The sequence below is a fragment of the Bacillus rossius genome, chromosome 2 (assembly GCF_032445375.1).
Source record: "Bacillus rossius redtenbacheri isolate Brsri chromosome 2, Brsri_v3, whole genome shotgun sequence".
Lineage (NCBI taxonomy): Eukaryota > Metazoa > Arthropoda > Insecta > Phasmatodea > Bacillidae > Bacillus > Bacillus rossius.
Window position 1 is genome coordinate 18930132 of NC_086331.1, and position 24594 is coordinate 18954725.

The window sequence follows — 24594 nt, forward strand, 5'->3', positions numbered from 1 at the left end:
AAACTTTTAGCACAAAAAGATGAAACAAGTAAATTTTCTACCACGCAGTCACAAGCGCGTCTGTTTCCTGCCGCTCCCTCCCCTCCTGCGACAGCTTCGCCCCTCCGCACTCCCCTTAAAATCCCCTCCATGGCCAGGGCCCGCAGAATAGACGGTTGGTTCCCTTGGCCAAGCCTACCGCAATGCTGTAGCTATGTGGCCACTTTTGAATTTGACGAAACTCTTCACCAAAAACTTGGGACGTAATGAAGTATTATAAAGTACGTATTTTTACCGCAGTAAATCTGCTTTCAGGCTGCCAGGCGAGTTATTTTACGCAACGCGAAGCACACAATTTCTTTAGAGAATACGCCACACGGCACGCGATGGAACCAGCTGTCTGGCTTGGTTCCCCAGGTCGGCGGCCGAAGCCGAGTGCTCACGTAAACACCCGAAGGCGAAGGGGGAGAGATCCGATGAGTCGGCCACCAATGAAGGCGCAGGAGGCATGGAAGCTACCGTTGATTTGGGGGGGGGGGGGGGGGGGGGGAAGAGGATGAGGGAGCGGGGAAGGCAGAGAGAAAGAGAGGCGTGAGAGAGATAAAGCTATAGCTGAAGAGGTTCTACGCGCGAACGCGCCTACACAAAGTGTTACGGCGACCTGTTCAAAAAATGCAAGTTGAATTATTTACGATAGTAGACAAGTAGTAATATATTTATTTTATTTATTTGTCAGCAGTAGGGAACCAATGGTTCCCTTGGTTCCATGGAATATTCGCCCCTGCTCTCCGGGTTAAATTTACAGCAAGATAAACTCTGTAATGCTGCATTTAGAATATTTGGGAGACTTAACTTTTCTCCATGTTTCCCCTAAACATGCATTACCTCGATGCTAAAATTTTCTGGTCTGGTTCCACGTCACAATTCACTCTAAAACTAAAATGGTTAACACCAAAGCAAATCAGTGGATTTTAATGTAAGATTAATACAAATGCTCCAAATAGATCTAGATGGAGCAGTTTTAACAGTTTTCCAGTGAAATTCTACTGATTTGCCAGAGTTCTTAACAGTTTCATATTTAGATTGTTCGTAATACAGCACACACTAATGGCCTCACAGCCGAGAAGTTTTCTACTCGCTGGATGATTTCCCTCTCTCCTGCAATTATTGTTTTGTTCTCTCTCTCTCTTGTGCATGGAACATTGTTAGAACCCAACTTGCAATATTTATAAAATGTTCTTTATTTATGTCAGGTTTTTGTCACATTATCATCAAATTTTTTTATCCCTGCCTGAGAATAAAAAAAAAACACAGGAATTCCAATACGAATAACATATAATCGAAGTACCTATATATTGCCCCTTACAAAATTTATAAATATTTCAGTACAGTGAGAAAATAACTGGTTTGTGTTTGTCAATGTGTCATTTTAATTAGAAATTATCACCTTCAGACTTACTAGAACCTCTTTTGTAGTAGAAAATGTTTTAAGAATACCTATCCTCACTGTGAAAATAACTGAACAAGCATGTTATCTTTTTTGCTAAAGGCCCAACAACATAATAGTGTACAACTGCACATCTGGAAGCTTAAATCCGGTGCGGTGGCGAGAGCTCGAGGAGATAGGCTACCAGTACATCCTGAAGTACCCATTCAACAATGTGCTGTGGTACCCGGGTGGCAGCTTCAAGAACAGCCGGCTGGCGAACTCCGTGTGCACAGTCGTCTTTCACACCATCCCAGCTCACCTACTGGACCTGGCAGCCCGGCTCGCTGGCAGGAAACCCATGTGAGTAGAGATCAGGTGATGACAGTATCCAGTTACCAGCTTCAACCAGATGACAATGCTACATGCATCATGGTTTCCCACCCCATCTCTGCTAGCCCAGCTGCTAGACATAGCAGCTCAACTCTCTGGCAGGAATCCCATCCCAGATAGCAAAAAAGGCTTGAATCAAGCTTTCCATGGCAAGTAAGTTAGCTTGAATCAAGTTTGATTCAAACTAGTTTATACATGACAAGCTTGTAGCAAGAATGCCATGACAAGTTTGTAGTGAACATGCCATGATAAGCTTGTAGCAAACCTGCTATGACAAGTTTGCAGCAAGCTTGCCATGTCATGCTTGTTTCAAGCTTGCAACAAGTTTGTGATGACAAGCTTGCAGTAGGCTTGCCATTACAAGCTTGTAGCAGGCTTGCAGTGACAAGCTTGCACTAGGCTTGTCATGACAAGCTTGCACCAGGCATCCCATGAAAAGCTTGCACAAGGCTTGTCGTGACATGCTTGCAGTAGGCTTGCCATGTGTTGTGTTTTCACCTTGTTTAAATGGACATCAACTCATTACACTGTACGATTATCACATATTTATTCAAAATCGCTCTACTCATTATGTTACATTCACTCTCCACCATTACATCACGATCCACTGCCCGCTCTACCACTTCCTTTCATAGATACCAACTATCATAGATGCCAACATCACATATCACAACACCTTCCCTTTTATAGCAAATACATCCACACTCTTGACATATTACTACAATCCAGAAACAGAGCAAAAGTTAAAACAGTCATCAGTTTGGGGAATCATATTATTTGGTACTCACTAGTCTTTGTATCTTGCTGGCACTTTCACCTCACGTCCACTTTTTATACGTCTCGACACATTGACCTTTTCCTTACCACTCATCAGTGCTGGTGGGCACTCTCCCTGCCGCACTCTTGACCCTGCTCCCTGCGACTCTCCTCCTGCCTCGTCTTTTGCTGGGAACCCCCGGAACTCATCATCAGAGTCCAGGCTGGACCGTCTCCTATGCAACTCAGGAGCAAGGCTGGATGGTCTCAAGTGATGGGAGTTCCTCCGCACGTGCTGGCCATCCTGATCACGGACAACGTATGATCTCGGAGTCGAAGACTTGTGTACAATTTCTGCTGGTTCCCACTGATTGTTTCTATTTAACAAGACCCTATCTTGGTGCTCGAACTCGGTTGCCTTTCTTGCCCGTTGATCATACCACTGTTTGATCTTCGCTTGCCTGTTACATAGTTCTTCTGCTACCTTTCCCTGCACTTCCGGTTGTAGTAACTGCTGCCTCATTGGTAGTTTCGTCCTTACCCGGCGACTCATTAGCAACTGTGCTGGTGACAGGCCTACAGCAGTCAGAGGAGTGTTTCTGTACTCTAGTAACATGACAGGTAGATCACTAGACGAATCCGAACACCTCCTCAACATGTTCTTAGCAATCTGCACTGCTCGTTCTGCAAGCCCATTCGACTTTGGGTAGTGAGGACTTGCTGTCACTACTTCGAAGTCCCAACTCATTGCGAACTGCCTGTATTTATAGGAGTTAAATGGCATATTGTCTGAAATAATGAGCTTTGGCACACCATGAGTAGCAAACACAGATTTCAGTCCTCTTATGACTTCATTGGCTTGTTTATTTGCTACTGGTACTATTTCAATCCACTTGGAATAGTAGTCAATGACAACCATATAGCTGTTGCCCCCATAGTCACAAAGATCAATACCAAGTTTCTCAAACGGTAATTCTGGAATGTTGTGAGATATGAGTGGTTCTGCTTTATTCTGGCTTCTGAATTTTTGGCATGTGAAACACCTATTTACCAATATCTCAATGTCTTCTGCCATTTTTGGCCAATACAGTACTTGCCTGGCTCGTGCTTTGGTTCTTTCTATGCCTAAGTGGCCCTCATGGAGTAAGAGTAGCATCTGCTGCCTCAATGCCACTGGCACTACAATGCGATCATTTAAGAACACTAGACCCTTGTCGAGAAGCAAGCAATTCCTTTGGACAAAGTACATTTGAGCTTGCTGGCTGACTTGATGTTTGTGTTCTGGCCACCCATTTTGACAGTACCTCATAACCTCACACAGTGCTGTATCCTTAGCAGTTTCCCGCCTGAACTCATCCTTTCTAGTAGTCGACACCTGACTTGTATCACTCACACTCACAAGGTGAACCATTTCTGCAGACAAATCTTCATCTGCATGTTCCACTTCTGGCAAATACGCCCTTGACAGTAAGTCTGCTACATGCATGAGTTTGCCTGGAAGATACTCTACCGACAGCGTGTACCGTAGCAGCCTGATTTTCATCCGTTGAAGTCTAACAGAATACACATCTGCTATACTTTTCTTAAACACCGGAACTAATGGTTTGTGGTCTGTGTGTACTATGACATGCCTTCCATATATGTAGTGATGAAACTTTCTCGCTGCAAACACAATACTGAGCATTTCCTTCTCGACTTGTGCATAATTCTTTTCTGCTGAGGACAAACTTCGGGAAGCATAGCTGATTGGCTGATCATCACACATTAAACAACATCCCAGTCCATCTTTTGAGGCATCACACTGAATGGACAGTTTTTTGTTGGGGTCATACAAGCCGAGTACTGGTGCCTTGCTGACCAACTCCTTGACTTGCTGCAACACATCAGTGTGCACTGGTAACCACTGCCACTCAGTATCGTTCTTCAGGAGTTCCCTCGGAGCTATGATGCTAGCTAAGTTAGGTAAAAACTTCCTTAAGTAGCTGATGAAACCCAACACTCTTTGCAGCTCAACTTTGTTGGTGGGTGTTTGTAGTGCTAGAATAGCTCGCACCTGGTCGGGATCTGGCTGCATACCATTTGAGGAGAACACATGCCCAAAATACCTTGCCTCCTTCTTTTTGAACTGAATCTTGCGTACATTGAACTTCACATTTAGCGCTCTCGCTCTCTGTGCTACCTGTAACAATATTTGATTGTGCTCAACTTCATTTGCAGCAGCAATCAAGAGGTCATCAAAGTATACTAGTACCCCTGGAATATCACCAAAGTTTTGCATGTTTATTCGTTGAAAAATTTCAGGTGCACTCGATAACCCAAATGGGAGCCTGAGAAATTTATAACATCCAAATGGTGTGCTGAAAGTGCAGTACATACTTGATTCCTCATCTAGTTCCACCTGGTAAAACCCATCTTTCAGGTCCAACACTGTGAAAATGGACTTATTGTTCAGCTGGCAGCTCAACTCCTCTAATGTTGGTATCATGTGATACTCCCTGCAAATTGCCTTATTCAGGTCTACTGGATCTAGACAGAGTCTGAGACTTTTGTCGCCCTTTTCAACAACAGTTAGGTTGCTAACCCATCCAGTTGGCTGATCAACCTTGGCAATAATTCCTAGCTTAACAAGCTCGTCCAACTTGATTTTTAATCTATCTCTTAAGGCAAAGGGCACTCTTCGAGGTGGTTTAGCAACTGGCTGAACAGATTTATCTACTACCAATGTGCACTTGTTCGGAATACACCCGACTCCCTGAAATACATCTGCAAATTCTGAGAGGAACTTATCTTCCGATAAAACGCTACTGTGTAAGGTGTGGACAAAACTGCGAGAAACTAACTTCAAACACACGCATCCTGGCAGTCCAAGAATGGGCATTCTGCAGCTACCATCTTCAACAACAACAAACTCCAGGCACTCCTGAGCACCATCTGCTGTATTTACTCCACACATTAGCTTAATGACACCCACTGGTTTCACTTTTTTGCCGCCGAACCCTTCGAGTGTTATGTGTGACCATTTCAACTGGGTTGGGCGAGCCAGCTGCTTCACAATACTCTGTGATATGATATTTACCTCTGAGCCCGTATCAAGCTTGAAATATACAGTCTTACCTTCAACCCACATTTCTTGGATCCACTCCTTTCGGCCTGGCCTGGCATCCTCCACCCCGGTCGTTGCTTCTGCCACTTCTAATGTGCTGACAAAGAACTCTTCCATCTCACCTCCCGTTAACCTAACCTCTTCAACTTGGTTGGTGCACACGGTTGCAAAATGATTGAACTTCATGCACTTGTAACATTTTTTTCCAAAGGCAGGGCACTCATTCTTCCTATGTACCCTCCCGCACCTTCGGCACTTAGGACTTCCTTGTTGCACATGCTTCTGTTCAGCCCCCCCTTTGTATGGTACCTGCTGCTGTTCAGTTGATTTCTGCTTTCTTCTATTTCGCCACACAGTTTCAACTGTGCCTCCCCTCGGGTGAATTTCATCATCCGACGAATCCTCACGCCGATTAACAGGATTGACAGCTTTGGTTTGTATAGCGTCGGCACGTTGCTTGCCTAGCTCAGCCACCCTACACTGTTCCATTGCCCGTGACAAGCTGAGATCCGGTTCACGCAACAAACGTTCCTGCAGCCCTTTGTCCCGAATGCCCAAAACTATTCTGTCCCGCACAACACTGTCTGTCTGGTCCTTGAAGTCACAACTTTGAACCAGCTTTTTTAAATCTCTCACAAACGAGTCAAACGGCTCTCCCTCTTCCTGAGATCGGCAGTTAAACTTGTACCGCTCAACTACGATATTTTTTACACGGTTACAATAATGTTCAAATGCTCGCAACACCTTTTCAAAATCCCTACGGTCTTCCGCTGGAAGATCGAATGTGTTGAACAACTCAACAGCCTCGTCTCCTATGAGGTTTAACCACATCGCCGCCTTGACTGCCGATGGTTTGGACTCATATCCAGTCGCTAGCATAAAAATATCAAAGCTCTGTTTGAACCGCCGAAAGTGTTCACACAGATTTCCATCTAGAAGCAGCGCCGGCGGTGGCTTAAACGATTCCATCGCGCCGAAACCTGTATAACCTCTATCTCCACGTGGCACAACAACGAAACAACACCACTAAGGTCACGTTGCGAACACTATGCGATTTACTACCGACTGCGCCATGTTGTGTTTTCACCTTGTTTAAATGGACATCAACTCATTACACTGTACGATTATCACATATTTATTCAAAATCGCTCTACTCATTATGTTACATTCACTCTCCACCATTACATCACGATCCACTGCCCGCTCTACCACTTCCTTTCATAGATACCAACTCTCATAGATGCCAACATCACATATCACAACACCATGAAATGCTTATCGCAGGCTTGTCGTGACAAGTAATAGCTATGCAGTGAGCTAGTAATGACATGCTTGCAACCAACTTATAAAAAGTGTGCTTTCTCATACTTGCAACAAGTCTGACTCAAATTATTACTACCAGAATTTTTTTTTCTGCAAAAATGCAGAAAACAATTAAAGGCTAAAATTAGTTGTCTCAAGAATTAAATAAAATAGTTACAATCAGAACAAAACTGCTGCTGAAACAGGAGAGAAAGAAGAAGAACACATAATGCTCACATTGTTCTATCAATATCATTAATGTATCTACATCATTATACATAAAGCCAACTGAAATTAATTTAGTTACAAATAAATCATGTAGGAAAACATACAGCTTTAACTCTCTTACTAGGTACTTTGAAGAAATAAAGAACATATAAGTAGTTAAGATAAATTCCCAAGAAGTTAGAAGCATTATAAATTTTTAATATTTTTTTAAATTTTTTAATTCCTTATTCATTTACGTAGTATTTACTCTCAGTAAAACATGTGCACATCGTGAGAAATATATTGATTGCAGCTGCAGCAAACCATACCATTTCTCATGGCTTATTGTTTTATTAGTGTTGGATAAATGAATATTCAAGAGATTTCATAAAAATTGTTAATTGCAGGTAAATAATGTTTAAATGTTGTATATTAATAATGCAGTAGGCTAAAGATGTAATTCCAATTCATTTTATTAATTTTCTGCTTTTAATTTTACATTCTTTCAAATAAAGCTTATTTATTATTATGCTGTTTTAAACTTGTCTCTACAATAGAAATGCATTGGAATCATAATTTGGGAATTTCCTTCTTACAAAACTTTCCTTTGTATAACTATAAAATTATTGTAAATGGAGTTCTACTGTAATACGTTGAAGATAGGTGATCGTTTAGTTGCTACTTTGGTATACCTACTAAGTAATAAGTGCTGCACAGAAATTTATTATTTGTTACGTTTTACTACTAATAATTAAAATCACATCAGACCTAACCAAGTATGTAAATTGTTTAAAACTTTAACTTGTACTCTAGTGGTGTATCCCCACTTTATTTTTTGTATCCAGTTATAGTGTTTATGTTGTGGCCATTGCTGTTTGTGTGATTATTATAATGTATAGCAAAAGACAATCAGTACTTATTTACCAACACATTATTATTTAAACTGCATATACCCAACAAAACTTTGTCCAAATGTTACTTATCAATTTCTTATAAAATAATTTTTGGACCTTAATTGTCCAGGCTTAAGGGGCCCGTCTCGTCGGGGTGAATCTGTGTTGATGAGGAGAGATGATAAGTGTGACGCTCGCTGGTGCTTCTAGCATGGTATCTCCTCTAAGCGCAAGGCTCTGGACTGGCGCGCAGTCTTCTCGTTGTCTATAGGACAATTGTGAAATTTGAGTGGTGACCATAACATTATATGGCATAGTATTGAAGATAAAGCTGTAAAGCAAGTCCCTTAAGTGCTTTCAAGAAACTATACCGGTTGTTTTACGCCTAAAAATTACTCTAAAAACACGCCTTGTACTCATTTTAACTCTTCTAAAAATACAGTTTAAAAACTTAATATGAAATCAAAAGTAATTTTCAGCCCTCAGCGAATTCTTAAATGCTTTTCATAAACAGACCCCGCTTGAGTAGTTTTCAAATCACGTTGTTTTTCCAAAAGCTCTGCGCACCATATATGTGCTCGGGTAGGCAGGGTTCTTAAGTAGTACTAAACAATTTTAATAAAAATCTGTTAATATTCTTAAAGACTTTAAATACGCCTATAATCCAGAACTTAAATTTATTTTTCCAAATGATCCATTATTTTACATCTTTAAGTACAAAATTGTATATACAAAAATTAGAATTGGTTTTACTATATTAAGATAAAATCCTCTACTTCTCACAAGATGTCAAACCAAAGAGTAACAAAGTAAAAAAAATTTTTTTTAATAAGCAAAGAAAATCAACTTTTGCATAAATAATTTACTATCTACCTGAAGAATAACTTCCTGGGAACAACAGGCAGATGGATAAATAGGTCACAGAATGATACATTTACTGAATAAATTTATTAAAATTTAATTTCTTTAGACAAAGCAGTTGTCCCAGTTGCTTCATATGCTACTTGATTTTTAAGAAACAATATGGGAACATAATTTTCAACTGGTCTTGGTTGGTTTCTTCTTCCTCTCGAAAAAAAAATTGACAAAATGTGTATTTTCATTAAAACTTATGCACCACATTAACAAACACCTTTACAATTTGCCAATAGAACTGTTGAAAAAATTATATGATTTCAACAATGACACTTGGGTTACTTGCATTTGGTGTTCTAACATCTGATATCATTAAAAATAGGTTATTATTTGTAAATTTTAAAAATGTTATTGCTCTATTTATTAACAATCATCATCACTAAGAAAGACAATGTGCTATTATTTTTATTAACCTAAATTATGTGTGACATTTATAGCACAAGCAGTTAAATTCAGAAACTGCAAAATTAGATTTTACATATGTAACATGCAACTATACCCCACATTCTTTATACAATTTCCACTGCATGAATAATGCCCAATTTAGACACAAACAGTTCATATAACAGAATATATATATATATATTTTTTGAGTGTGTGTGTGTTTGAACAGCTAATAACGCAGCATTAACATCTGCAACACCTATGCTGTATAATGAGTTCATATCCCCACATTTCTTTGAGAAGGAAAAAAACATTGTTTGGTTGCTGTAAAGAATAGCAAGTAGTAAAGTGATATTTCTGTTTTTGAGTAGAATAGCAGGCAAAGAGATTTAAAGATGTAGTAGTTGTAAAACTATTTTTTATTTTAATGTAATAAATCAATGTCTTATAGCTTTGAAATATACCACTAGGTTGTGCTTACAAATAACAAAAAAGGTAGGTGTAGTAACAGGTGAACTGACTAGTGTAGTGTGGTAACGAAGGAACGGATTGGACCAAGGCAGATCGTGTGGCACAGTGGAACAATGGATACTGTAAGCGTGGGATGTACATGTGTGTTTTGTAACAGTAGTGTGAAATAAAGAGATACAACACTGGCGACGAGGATGGGATGGAGAGTGGCGTAATCGAGCGGTGATTCGTTTATAGTGGTAGCGATTACATACGGACATAGGCGGCATTACAGTACGCAGTGCGGAACTTGGGAAGTGAGTAAACGAAGATGGCGTTAGGAAAAATTGAAGAATTTAATGGAGTGGAAGGGGATTTCGAGTGCTACATCGAGCGGCTAGAACACTATTTTAAGGCGAATAAAATTAAGGATGAAGAAAAAAGCAGTGTGTTTTTGACACTGTTAGGTCCTAAATCATATGCGGTGTTGAAAAACTTGTGTGTGCCAGCCAAGCAAGGAACAAAGTCATTCGAAGAACTAGTTGAAATACTCACCACGCATTATGCACCCAGGAAGATTATAATTGCGGAGCGTGTAAAGCTTTTACGGAGGCGACAAGGGGCGACAGAAAGTATAGCGGAGTACGCGGTAACCCTGCAAAAGTTGTCCATGTCCTGTGAGTACGGTCAGTTTCTGGAGGAAGCTCTCAGAGATGCGTTTGTAAGTGGGCTAGGTAATGAAGAAATAGTGCAGAAACTGCTGGTGGAAGATAAACTGACTTTTCAGTCAGCGCTGGAAAAAGCATTAATAATGGAGGCAGCATTGAAACAGTCCAAAGAGTTACGGCTGGAAAAGGAACAGTTCAAGCAAGAGGAATTGGACCGCGATGGGGATAGTGCATTTGTTATCCGGCTAAAAAAATGAGTGGAACGGCGGTTGGGGACCGAAGGACTATCAGCGAGAGACCAGGGTCAATGCAGCGCCAGCAGACAAAGTGTTACCGGTGTAATGGTACCACACATGTGGCCGCCCGTTGTCCATTTGAAGGTTATGTGTGTAATGGGTGTAAAAAACGGGGTCACCTTAAAAGAGCTTGTATGGCAAGCGGAGTGCAGTACGTGAGTGAGTCAAGCAAGGACAAAGGGAACTGGGACTTGCTGAACATTGATTTTAATGAGGTGAAGGGTGAGGCTAACGCTTTTAAGGTCAAAGTGTGGTTAAACGGTTCCCCGGAGCGTATGATAGTTGACACTGGGGCAGTGGTATCTGTGTGTTCGGATAGCACTTATCAGCAAAAGTTGAAATCGTGTACATTGCGTAACACCCGTCTAAACTTAAGAACATACTCAGGGCAACCTTTGCACATCATCGGAGAGTGTAGTGTTCCGGTGGAGTATCAGGGGCAACGAGTAACTCTGCCAATGGTGGTGGTGGATAGCCGTGGGAAGACGTTACCCACCTTGTTGGGGCATAATTGTCTATCATCGTTGCAATTGGACTGGAAAGGTATCGTCGGGGAAAGGGGTGAAACACCACAACGAGTCATTCACCAAGTACGCGATCGACAAGTCACAAGCAAGCGGGAAGCCTTCGTCAGTGAGATGATGTGCGAACACAAATCTGTCTTTGGACGCAACGTGGGAGTCATCTCCGGTGCGGAAGCAGAGGTGATACTGAAGGAAGGCGCTGTTCCTGTATTCTGCAAGGCCAGGAGTGTGCCTTTTGCGATGAAGGCAGCCGTGGAAGCAGAGCTGGACAGGTTAGTGCAAGCGGGAGCAATTTACCCTGTCAGTAAGTCGCAGTGGGCAACGCCACTTGTTTGTATCAGAAAAAAAGATGGGCGGGGGTTCGTCTGTGTGCGGATTATAAAATAACATTGAACCCTGTAGTTGAGTTGGATCACTACCCCCTGCCCAAGGCGGAGGAGATTTTGAGTGAGTTGGCAGGGGCCAAGGTTTTTTCTGTAATCGACTTGCACTCAGCATATACCCAGTTGCCCGTTAGTAAACAGAGCCAACCCTTGCTCACAATAAATACACATAAGGGGCTATTTCGTTATACCCGTCTCCCGTTCGGGTTCTGTAGTGCCCCCTGTATATTCCAAAAAACTATGGAGCAGGTTTTGAAGGGCATTAAGGGAGTTCACATGTACTTAGATGACATTTTAGTAGTTGGTGCAAGTTTAGAGGAGGCCCAAAGTCGGCTGGATGAGGTGCTACGACGGTTGACAACCTATGGCATAAGGGCTAAAGAGGAGAAGTGCAAACTGTTATGCAAGAGCGTGGTATATCTGGGACACCGGTTGTTGAGCGAGGGCATTCAGCCAACGAAGGACAAGATGAAGGCTATTAGGGGGGCACCAGTTCCCAAGGACATTACTGAACTCCAATCCTACTTAGGGTTACTACAATTTTATAGCAAGTTCCTGCCAGACGTGGCATCGGTGTTACACCCGCTATTTCAATTGTTGCAAAAAGGAGAGTCATGGCAGTGGACTACAGAGTGTAGTAAGGCCTTTGAAGACTCTAAGAGGATGTTGTTGGGCAGTCCCGTACTAGTACCCTACGACCCAGCGTTGCCCCTCATAGTGACGGCGGATGCAAGTGCCTACGGAGTAGGGGCAGTGTTAGCGCACCAAATGCCATCCGGTGAAGAATGTCCTATAGCTTTTGCATCCAGGACCTTATCAAAGGCGGAAAGGGGTTACAATCAAGTAGAACGGGAAGCTCTCAGTTTAGTGTATGCAGTACAAAGGTTCCACCGCTACTTGTACGGGCGGTGAAATACAAAGCTGGTTCAGAGATCTGTCATGCAGACGCGTTATCACGCCTACCAGAAATACTTGCACCGACAGCAGTGGGGGGCGAACAACATTTACAGGAGGAGGAGCTGGGAGTGTTTTTCTTCGCACCGTTTCAGATTGGGCCATTGGAGGCTTCAGACATAGCAGAAGCTACTCGGAAGGACAAGGTTCTGTCAAGGGTGTCTGACATGGTGTTACGAGGGTGGTCAGCCACAGTTCCAGCAGAATTGAAGTGTTTTGAATCCCGGAAGTTAGAGCTGTCGTTGGAACAAGACTGTGTACTATGGGGGTCCAGGGTGGTCATACCGGAGCGACTGCAACAGGAGGTATTGAAGTTGTTGCACGAAGAGCACCCGGGGGTTACAAGAATGAAAATGTTGGCCAGAAGCTATGTGTGGTGGCCTGGCATGGACATGCAGATAGAAGGTGTGGTCCATCAGTGCAGCCTTTGTCAGCAATCTCAAACTACGGAGCAAGCCGTACCCTTACACCCGTGGAGTTGGCCAGTTCGGAGGTGGCAACGAGTGCACCTGGACTTCGCAGAAGAACACCATCAAAAGTTCCTCATAGTGGTAGACGCGTACTCTAAGTGGTTAGACGTCATTCCAATGACGGCTACCACGGCGTTTCACACGGTGGGGAAGCTAAGAACTCTTTTTGCAGCGTTCGGGTTACCAGAGGTAGTGGTGACAGACAATGGTCCGCCTTTTCAGTCGGACGAGTTTGGGCAATTTCTGTCCGCAAATGGTGTGAAACATGTCCGAAATCCGCCTTATCATCCGCAATCAAATGGTGCGGCGGAACGACAAGTACAGACTGTCAAGATAGCTCTGAGGCGTCAATTGCAAGAGGGCCGCAGCAAGGCCCACACCCGCACGCTACAACATATGGTCGACGTATTTTTGTTTGCTTATAGGATTACTTCACATTCCTTGACTAACAAAACCCCAGCGGAATTGTTTTTACAGCGACAGCCTCGCACTCGGTTGTCGCTGTTAAAGCCGTCATTTTCGCACGACATGTCAGCACGCCAGAAACAAGTGAAACGTAGGCTGGATCACAAACGAGGGCCTCCGAGAGTTTTTGCCCAAGGAGATTTGGTCTGGATAAAAACGGTGCGGGGAGAGGAGTTCAACTGGGTGCCAGGATCAGTGAAGGAGGTAGTGAGTGCGGTCACTTACCGAGTGCAAGAGGGTTCGCATGTAAGATATGTTCATGCGGACCACTTGAAGCTGAGAGAGACAAGAACCAATGGAACTCTACGTCCAGGGAAGCACTTGGTGGGGCAATACGCAGGCGGGCAGCTGGGTGAAGAAGGAAGGGTGACAGAACCAGAAGCAGAGACAGTTACATCAGCGCCCGAGGAGTCACACGTGGGGGAGGCCTCAGGTCAGACTCCGGAAGGGAGGCATCCGTCCCGAGTGGCTAGTGGAGAGGATGGCAGTCTCGAGGAAGAAGGTTTTCGGGGATTTCCGCCTTCAACGCCAGTAGCCGCCCCCTACCCCAGGCGCTCTGGTAGATGCGTCAAGGTGCCAAGGAGACTAGATTTATAAAGAAATGGAAGGGGGAGTGTAGTAACAGGTGAACTGACTAGTGTAGTGTGGTAACGAAGGAACGGATTGGACCAAGGCAGATCGTGTGGCACAGTAGAACAATGGATACTGTAAGCGTGGGATGTACATGTGTGTTTTGTAACAGTAGTGTGAAATAAAGAGATACAACAGTAGGTAATAAATTTCAGGCAAACATTTAAAATATAAACAGCTACAAAACTTTTATTTTTAAATATCTGCCACATCAAAAATAGGCTAAATTTATTTTTAATGCATTTAATATATTATCTGTCTTGCTAAATTTTGTGAAATTGTATTAAATAAACAATCATAATTGGTATTAACATTAATGATACAAGTAAGCAGAAAAGCAATAACTCAAGGTAAGTGTAAAGAATACATTGAGAATTTTCTTTTATGCCAACAGTCAGGGCCGCAACTAGAGTCTCTGGCACCCGGGGCATGAATGGATTCATGCGCCCCCCCCCCTCTTTTTTTGCACATACCACACCAATAAAGCGGGGGATCCGGGGGCCCTCCCATGGAAAAATGGTGCTATTTAAGCATTTTAGATACCTACATGAACAGTTTCTGTGCTACTGTAACTTCCATGCATGAACCCACTATGTCCATAAAGTAGTCCGTATAATCACTAGACTTGTTCATTAAATTCTCGTTATAAATGTTTTCTAAAGATTCAAATTCAACTTGCGAGACCTTTTTGCAGCAAATATTTTGATGATATCATCATAGCAAATAGAGGATGCTCTCTTGTGTTCTATGGAAATAATGCTCAAATTCGACAGTCTGTCTTGCCTCATACTATTTCTTAAATAATTTTTTACAATTTTCAATTTGCTGAAACTTCTTTCGCCTGAAGAAACTGTTACAGGAAGCGTAATAAATATCGTAAGGGCTGTGGTCAGGTTTGGATATCCTTCTTCAAGTCTGTGTTCGTGAATGAGCTTCAAGAGGGTCGCTGCAGATGCTGTTTTCATAGTGTCATCAACTTCCAAGGCGTGATGTTTAAAACTTTCCATTTCTTGAACTATTTCTTCTCCATTGATGTCATCTTTGTATGTTTCAGACAACCGTTTGGCTGCAGTCTTCAAATCTTTAACTTCAATTTTGTAGATGTTATTCCCATTTAAAAAGCTAAACTTGTCATTAATTGCTTGAAGAGCCTGAAACCGGGATTTTAAAGCATTCACTATTCCATCAATGATCGCTAACAAAGCTATTCTAAACAGATCGTGCTCTGATAAGTTGGAAATTTCATCTTCGCAGCATTCGTCAAACATTTTCTTCTTTTTTCTTTTCCTTTTTTCTTTAAAATCAGCCGGTACATTGTTGTTCTCAGCAATCTTCTTGGCTTCCACAATAGCATCGGTTGGTGCATTGTCCCTACTAGATTCTAGATAACTTAAAAGACCATGAATGTTTCTGACTGAATCATCTACAGTTATAAAATCTCTTTGAAGAACCTGGTTCACACGATCAATTTTCTTTAGAATTTTGTACCAGAAACAGGTTACGACAATGAACTCAAACTTACTGATATTTCCTAACAAAAAGGAAGCCTCAGTCTTTGTCTCAGGAGACGTAACAGGGCAAACAGACAGTTCTTCCAAAGCTTTGTTAATCTTGTCCAAATGTTTATATACAACCTCTACAGCTTCCATTCTTGCTGACCACCTAGTTTTACTGAGAGGTTTTAGCGAAAGTGGTACATGTTTTTCTAGAACTTCCCATCTTGATGTTGAGGCTGAAAAAAATATATACAGGCAATTAATTGTCCCAAAGAATGTTTGAGCTTCAGGCGATGCTTCAGCGGCATGTGCTCCAACTAAATTCAGAGAGTGAGCTGCACATGGCACAAAATATGCTAATTTATGTTCCTTTAGTATTCTTGATTGTACCCCTTTATAGATGCCAGCCATATTGGCCCCATTGTCGTACGACTGCCCTCTACAATTTCTTAAGTCCAAGTCATCTGTTTCCAACTTTTTTAAAATCTCTTCAGTGAGACCAAAACCGGTTTTGTCACTGATAATGAAAAAGTCAATGAAGCTTTCCAGAATTTCTGGTCCACTCTCTGTCATTTTTACATAGCGAATTATTTCTGTCATTTGATCTTTATGACTGATATCAGGGGTTGAGTCGAAGATCAAGGCAAAATACTTCGCATTTCTAACATCATTCAGAATATCTTGTCTTATTTTACTTGCTATGGTATCTAAGAATTCATTTTGAACTTTCCATGAGAAATAACTTAATTGCCCTTTCTTATGTCTCTCTATGTGTTCACGCAAATTTTCATTGTACTGAGATAATAGGTGAATTGTATTCAGAAATTTTCCACTCCTGGGATCACCAAAGTCAAATTGTTCTTGTGATCCCCTTAGAGGGCTTCCCTGTTTTGCCAGAAACATTATAACATCTACAATACAATACAGTACTTTCATCCAATGACTTTCTTCTTTTGCTATTTGATCTTGAAGTTCTTTGTCTATTCCTCCCTTTCCTAAAGAAGACTCAAGAGTTTTCCAAGAACAAAAGCAAAGTTTGTGGCTTTGCGAGTTTTCATGATCTGGAATCCTTTCACTAAGTTTTTTCCAGTTAGTAAAACCATCTTCTTTAGCCAAATATGACGAAGTTGACTTTGACTCTTTTGAAATGTGGGAAAATAACCTGCATGGAACACAGAATAGTGCATTTTTTGTTTGGCTGTAACCTAGCCATGACCTCTTTATCTTAAGTCCGTTTGGAAGTTGTTTAACAAACCAGTCTTTTGTTAGATTTCGGCCATCTCGCACACTTTTGCTGAAATCTGGATTATGTTCATTTTCTGCTCTCATTTTTGTTATGAAACATCTCTGGGAATCAGAAATGTTGATTGGCCATGTACCAGGGTCTTGAAAATCAAAATGTAACTCGCTCTTCTGAAGTTCCTGAGTGGCCTGAGTGCCTGCTGAAGTTCCGGGAATAAACTCCTGGTCCTGTATATTGTTCGATGCTATTGTACTATTTGGTTCTGTAAAATTGTTAGCTGATGTTTCGGCCACTCCAGGAATTTCGTTAAATTTTGTCTCCTCTTCGTTCTTCTCATCAACTCCATTTCCTCTGATGCCAGAAGCAGGCTCAACTTGGTGGTCTTGGCATCGTCCCTCTTCTTGCTTATCTGGTCCTGGATCATCACTTGTTGTTAGGCTTCCTTTAATTTCACCTGAAAAAATTATACTCCTTAATATTTAGATATGGTATTGAGGCATGGTGAAGGGTGAAGTTAGAGCAGGGTACAGTAGAGCACTCCTCAACCGGAATCATTGGGGGGAGGTCTATTCCGGTTATGGGAAAAAATTCCGGGTAAGGGGAGTTGCAGTAGGGAGGCAAAGAAAAAATCCATTATATGCTGCACATATTAACTTATGTATAGCCAAAGTTGTACCGTAAATATTATCCACAATTATAAAACCATACAATAAAAATATGTATATCTACATACGTACTGTTTTCAAAACATGCCGGGTCGTAAAACTCCGGGCTGGTTGAATTACCTTCATTCTAGCAAGCTGGCAAGCGGGTGTTTCTTATCTCTGTGGGTGGGTGGGTGCGTGAGCGAAGAGGATGATGAAGAGGGTTCCGGGGAGGTAGTAGGACTACAGCTGCAGTGTTGTGTTACTTCTGTGTTGACGTGCTAGTAATTCACACTTCCTGGAGAGTGTATAGTCACTGCCATGCACAGTTTACATTTCACATACACAAGTATAACACTTCAAGCATCTCGTTTAAAAACACAGAGATAGAGAAATTCAGGTAAATGTAGACTGTTTAACCATATATTAACGGATAAATATGTACATAATACATATTTGTACACTAAACTATTGTCCACAAACTGAAAGCATCACACGTTGGAAGTAAATGTTACTCGCTATCACGTGTATAGTGGAAGTCGGTGTACATACTCTCGGGCCGGCCGGAATTTTCCGTTTACTTGACATAGTGAAACAATAAAACTACATATAGCATAAACATCTTTATAGTAATTCACGTCCGACGCGAAAACCAGCGGTGTATTTATGCAATGCGCAGGAAAGACTGGCAATAATTAGCTCTCTGACAGACGTGCGCGCGCGCGCCTACAAGACATGTACAGTCAGGCAAAAGCAAAAACGCCTCGTTCCAGTGCGGAAATGTTTTGGAGATGTTTTGTAATAATTTAATTTTTTTGGAAAATTTGTTCCGGATATCGGGAGTTCCGATTGTGGGAATTACGGTTGAGGGGTGCTCTACTGTATATAATAAAAGACGCATAGCTAGAGATCTCGAATTATAACAGGTCCCCACGTAATTTTCACCATTAATAAGTTAAATAGTATTGAAGAGAGTTACTGCAACTTTTATAACCTAACAAAGCTTTTTTAATTTTTTATCCTATAGTGACATAAAAATTTACTGTGTTTAGTAACCAACAGCAATTGTTTAAATATATATAAGTTATTCGTAAGTTGACATCATCTACACACTACACATGTTTAAAATAAAACCATAACTGACAAAGACTTGCAAGTGTACTGTAGCAATGATTGACTACTGTTTTATATACATTCTGCAGACTACTGTTTTTATATACATTCTGTATTCTGCTGAAAATAAGAAATTCATAATTTATATTTGTTAATTTAAATTCCCTAAATGTGCAATTGATGAATTAAACCAACTCAGGGCCGGCGCGTCCATATAGGCGAACTAGGCAACCGTCCAGGGCGCCAAGTAGCTGGGGGCGGCGCAGCACGACACATAACAGCTGATATAATATGTTTTACGATTATTGAAACTAGATGAAAATGGATTTTTGTAACAGTTTGGAATGTTTATATTGATATAAGTAATTATTTAAAGTCCACGGTGACCTGTTTATGATTTGTAATAGTAATAAGTAAAAAAGTAAAAAAAAAAACACAAGCCTACTTACATTTGTTTGTTGACAAAATCTTAGGCTTACGTGATGTATTTTGAGGCAAGGAAAATTTTTTTTTGGGGTGTCCGACAGGGAGGGGGGCGGCATTAAGGTTTTTCGCCTAGGGCGCCAATTTACCTTGCACTGGCCCTGAACCAACTTATATGTTTATTACAAAAACGTTTTGATTGGATGGCATTGTTGAACAGCAGTATTTTCAATGTTTTGCCAGTTAACACCAGGAAAATTCTGACATGGATCCTTAAACAAAGGCTTTGATTCCTACCAGTCACTCTCTCTTGTGTTAAGCTGTGGCGAAATCGTCTCTAATGTTTGAAAAGGCTGTCATTTGTCTGATAAAATCACAGGCGTGCACTCGGGTAAGGCTGGGTGGGCCCTTGTTAGAGTAGCGCATATAAATTAGTAAGATAAATATTTAGTTACAGCAATAGTTAAAACTCGCATAAAGAATATTTTGTAGTAATGATTTATTTTAGTTAGCAACTATTTTGAGTTCACTGTTACACACGCTATATCTAATAGAAAACTGTTCAATTAAGTGTCCTTGATATCTATAACAACACAGGATTTTTAATTTTATCATAGAGGGAAAAAAAATCTTTATTGTTTTATTACCTCTAACAAGTTTTATCTTAAATTTTTGAAATATTTCTAGCAAGAAAACCGCTAAAATAGCTTCCCTTTGCAACTTTCAATCCCAATTTTCCCGGAGCGGCGGCCTCCGGATCCACCCCTCTTTTATGAGGAGGTGAGTGAGTTTTGGGCTACGCCACTGAATGGGCCAAACCAAAACTTAATGTCTGCTCATGTCTGTGGATGAGATGATAGAAAAGCTCAAAAGCTGCAGTGTGCAAAAATCAAAATACATAATTGACAACCGGAGTCGGGTGATGTAGCAAGATTATATAAATTATCATCACACAAGACATTAAATGTAGAAATATAAGTATAATTTTATTCAACATACCTTTGCTGCAGCCTGGCTCAGATAACCATGATGACATAAAACATGATGATAGATGTGCCGCTTTGTTTCGTTCTTTGGTTTTCTTTCTGTTTTCAGATCCCGAAGGTTTCTTTGACATTTTAATCAATTAACAATTAATTGCTCTAAACTAATTTACCACAAAAAAAACTGCTAACTCTTGATCAACACAACCAATTATAGCCACGGTCTTATAAATATAAAAACTGGAAACACTACACGCACACATCGACGCCACTCCGGACAGCTCAGCTCTGAGTGCTGTATGACTCATGCGTCACGCCACCCCGACGAGTAACTTGAGTAGGGCCTACCACCTGCGGTGCGCCACTGCTTCCTCACAGCCAGTGGTACCACCCTCTCTGACAACATTGTACTGTATTCGTTTAGAGGACGCATTAAGACTTTCAAACTTCTCCCTTTACAATTTTTTATGTTAATGATGAACTTAACATTTTTCTCAGAGTATTTTAAAATAAATATGTTGAGACGTTATATTGTGAATCAGATTAGACATTCCTGGCATTCAAGTTAAAAAACTTTTTACCAGTTACCAGTTGGAATTACAATGCAAGCAATTTCGGCGCCCCCACAGCTTTGCGCCTGGGGCGTATGCCCCGCTTGCCCCCCCCCCCCCCCCTAGTTACGGCCCTGCCAACAGTAAAAGATTTTGTCCATTCTTGTTGGTTCAGAACTATGGTTTATGAGTGAAACACATTAACAGAAATAATTGTCAATAGACATGCATTTTGAAACATTTGATTAAGTACTTTTCCTTCACTGCACACCTGAAGTGAGAAAAGTAATTTACAAAAATGGAAAAAATAGACTATGAGTCTGTTGCATGCGATGAAGTTGGCGGCAATGCCAAGGTATGATGGCGAATGCAATGATGGCAGAGCTGCCAACCTCAAATCACACCTATCAGTAATGGCAATTAGGTATATGAAAAAAGTACGCGTAAATCATGCACGATAAATTTTTCCTGGGGCATTATAACACACACTCAAGATAAAACAAGGACAATAATATGCAAAAGAAAAAGAAAAATATGAATACAATGCAAATTAATGAATAAAAAAAATATATTTGAACAATACAATCATCTGAATATGTAAGAAATATTAATAATTTTACTGGATATTTTGAATCTTCAATTCAAAGTTAAACTTTAAAGCAACTGTCTTTTTATTTGCTTTTTTTTATCCTGGTTGGATAAGAAATGTCATGTAAACAAACAAGACAAACACAAGGACTTGTAAACAATAACTGCGTTCGTTACTTTCGTTTCTTCAGATGTAGCGAAAAAACGAAGATATAGTAGATTTATTGCTCGTCACGGCTTTAAAATGTTCTGCATGTTTCTATGATTCAATATGCCGTCTACAGTCATCCCTTCCACCATGTGCAATCGAAAAGTCACACGTGCATACATTACAAAACCGTGGCGTTCCAAACATTTGAAAACGACAAGCATGGCCATTCTTTTGAATATTTAAGTCGAAAGCTCTGAAGACTTGCGTGTTTTTTTTTTTCCAGATACACATTATTCTGTCACACGCTTCATTTCTAAAACCGGCACTGAAGAACACAACACTATCGAAAAACATAAAAAAATTTCACGTCTGTAGACACGACAAAAACACTATGATGAAAAAAAAAATGGCTTTCAAGAAATAAATTAACAACACAGGTTAGCCAAAGTACCGTACAAAAATTATCGTGATTTAAGTAGCCTTCAAACGATAAGTCTGAGAATATGTACTAGTTGTATCGTACAACGGACGTAATACCATCCCATTATTATTTGTAAACACGAGAATTAATTTACTTATTTCGACAGTACATCGTACATGCGCACACTTACTAGTTCCGTTATTTGTGCAACCAAGCGATGTATTCAAACTGCGTTCACGAAACAAGCACAGCAGAAACGGAATTTTCTCCGTTACCTCGCAGCACAAAGCCTCGTTTCCGTAATAAACCAGCGATGTTCCGTAATTCCGTAATTCGGGGTTAAAATCCGTAATAATTACGGAAAATCCGTAATGGTTGGCAGCTCTGTGATGGTGTACATTATGTGTGAGATTGCACTTACATCCAATTGCTAAATAAAGTATGTACCTAGCTAAACCCACGGTTCATGATCATTTGACACTAGACCCTATGCATGTCTAGTAATAAAATATAACACAGTCTAGTCCATTTGCATTTATACAATTTAAAATGCTACAAAACTGCCCTATCTCTGGCCACATTCTGAGAAACAGCAAATATTTACTGACTCGGTTAATATAAGAAAATTGTTGAAAATCCGCAAGACAAGTGATTCTCAGTTATCCTGGCTGTACCTAGCACTGCAAAAAATATTGTTCGTACAAGATTTTTAAGTTTTTATTTCACTTTAAATGATATTTATTTTATATAAATTTTTTATAGTGTAAACTCTATATAATGACACTTAACGGACTGAGCATTTTTCGGCGTTATAGAGAGTGGTCGTTGAATGGAGAGAAATAAAAGATATAATTTTACTGTTCTATAATAATATGTATTTACTAATATAGTATACATTTTACACACGAACATTAATATTCATACAAATTACATATAGTCTGTTATCTTCGTCTGATTTTTTTGCTGCACCAATATTTTAATTGTATTTTCTTATGTATTTTACTGATATCTTGAGATACTGCCGGATCACCTTGATTATATAAAAAGTATTTTTGTAATAGTTTCGCTGCATCAAGTGTTTAATAAAACAAAGATTTTCGTTTACTCGCCATGTTTACAGTTCGAAAGTCTGTAAGCAACTGCGAAAATTATAACGTGTAACAACTTGACAAAAGTCTAATGACCGAGGTAAACATGTGCAAGTTCATCATACAAAAACAAAAGAAAAAATTTCTTAGAATCTTCGGTACGTCAGTCGAAGTAAACACGTGCTAGATAATACAACAACAAAACAGCAAACAAGAGAACGTACACAACTGCAGTTCTTATCAACTTCGGCAACTTAGAAAGTACTGCTTAATGATTTATAATGCCGTATTGTTGTCGTTAAATAGAGTGAGCGTGACGCTATATAGAGTGTATTATGGTATAGAAAACAAGGTAAACCAACCAAGTCAAGCAATTTCGGCATTTTAAGGAGTTCGTCGTTAAATCCAGTGACGTTATAAAGAGTTTACACTGTAATATATATATATATATTATATATACATACACACACACATACATATATACATACATACACACCTATATATACACACACACATAATAGCATTATTTTCAGTGCTGTTGCACTGGGGTTGAAAAGAGTTATGCGGTGTGAGCGTCTACTAGATATGGACACCACCACGTGGTTTAAGAGCACGTGGACCCGGCTATCACCTCTCAGGGTCGTGACGTAGCCCAAGTGCGACGAGGTTTGCAACCCCCAAACTACCCGAATCTGGCTCGCTTCTTAACTAACAAGAATTAACCAGAGGGGGCTCTAGGCATCCCCATGCACCGTAGTACAGGAAGGAATCACACGTGGTCTCAGTTGGAACAGGTTTTAGTGATTCCCCACATGACTTACACTTTCACCTCTGAAGAATGGCCAGATTCTTCTAGTCCGTTCTTACCTCTCCTCTGGTTCACCTCGAAATACACTGTAAACACGCAAATGGTAGAGAGATCAACTTAATGCGGACCAGGGCACCCCGCAGCCAAAGAAAAGGTTTACAACTAGTCAAATTACAAATGGATGTTAACGGATCCGTTGCACAACACGTGGCCACTGCGCCCTGCTCCGGATGGTGATCGAGATGGACTGACCTTTTGCCAGGGTGTCATGGCCACTGGAAGCGTCCCCTTTACCGTTACTTGCCGAATAATGTGTAAGAGGACACAAAACAGTACAAACCCCTTTACAACTCATTACATAAAAATTATACATATAACCATAAGATAAAGTTGGTAAAAACAATGCTCAATAACTATTTAAGTTTGAATGTCAGTGGCCCGCGCCGGGGAATTTTCCGGCAACGGCCGCACGGGGCACTACTCCAACCTTAAAATTACCTGTAACACAAACACTTTAACTATAAAAAGAAATATAGAAAAAAAAGAAAGATGACTATGATTTATATAATTAACTATGCAATGGGAACGCAGCACAGGCTCTATTGTGCATCTCGTCGGGTGGCCACACACACGTACACACACTCGTTGGCAGGTGGTTTGAAACAGGATGATGGTAGGAGAGGGGCCGGGCAAGACGTGGGGGACATTGGGCTTAGGAAGGGCGTACGCCCGGTTGACGTCAGCCTACAAAATCAGTTTTTTCAGAAGTTAGAGAAAAACAGTGTCTGAGTCATGGAGGTATTACTTTTTACCTCCATGGCCTAAGGCACCCATTAAAAAAGTACACAACTTTGAATTTAACCCATATGCTTACAGATCAAGCGCTA

General features: G+C 40.7%; 1 protein-coding gene across 1 annotated transcript in view; it reads left to right on the top strand.

Moving 5' to 3' along the window:
* Window positions 1-24594, top strand: part of LOC134529146 (putative fatty acyl-CoA reductase CG5065) — a 218543-nt gene that overhangs the window by 183169 nt on the left and 10780 nt on the right. The window contains exon 7 of the mRNA XM_063362916.1: window positions 1529-1768. Within this exon, the coding sequence (XP_063218986.1) occupies window positions 1529-1768 (240 nt within the window). The remainder of the gene's footprint in view (window positions 1-1528; window positions 1769-24594) is intronic.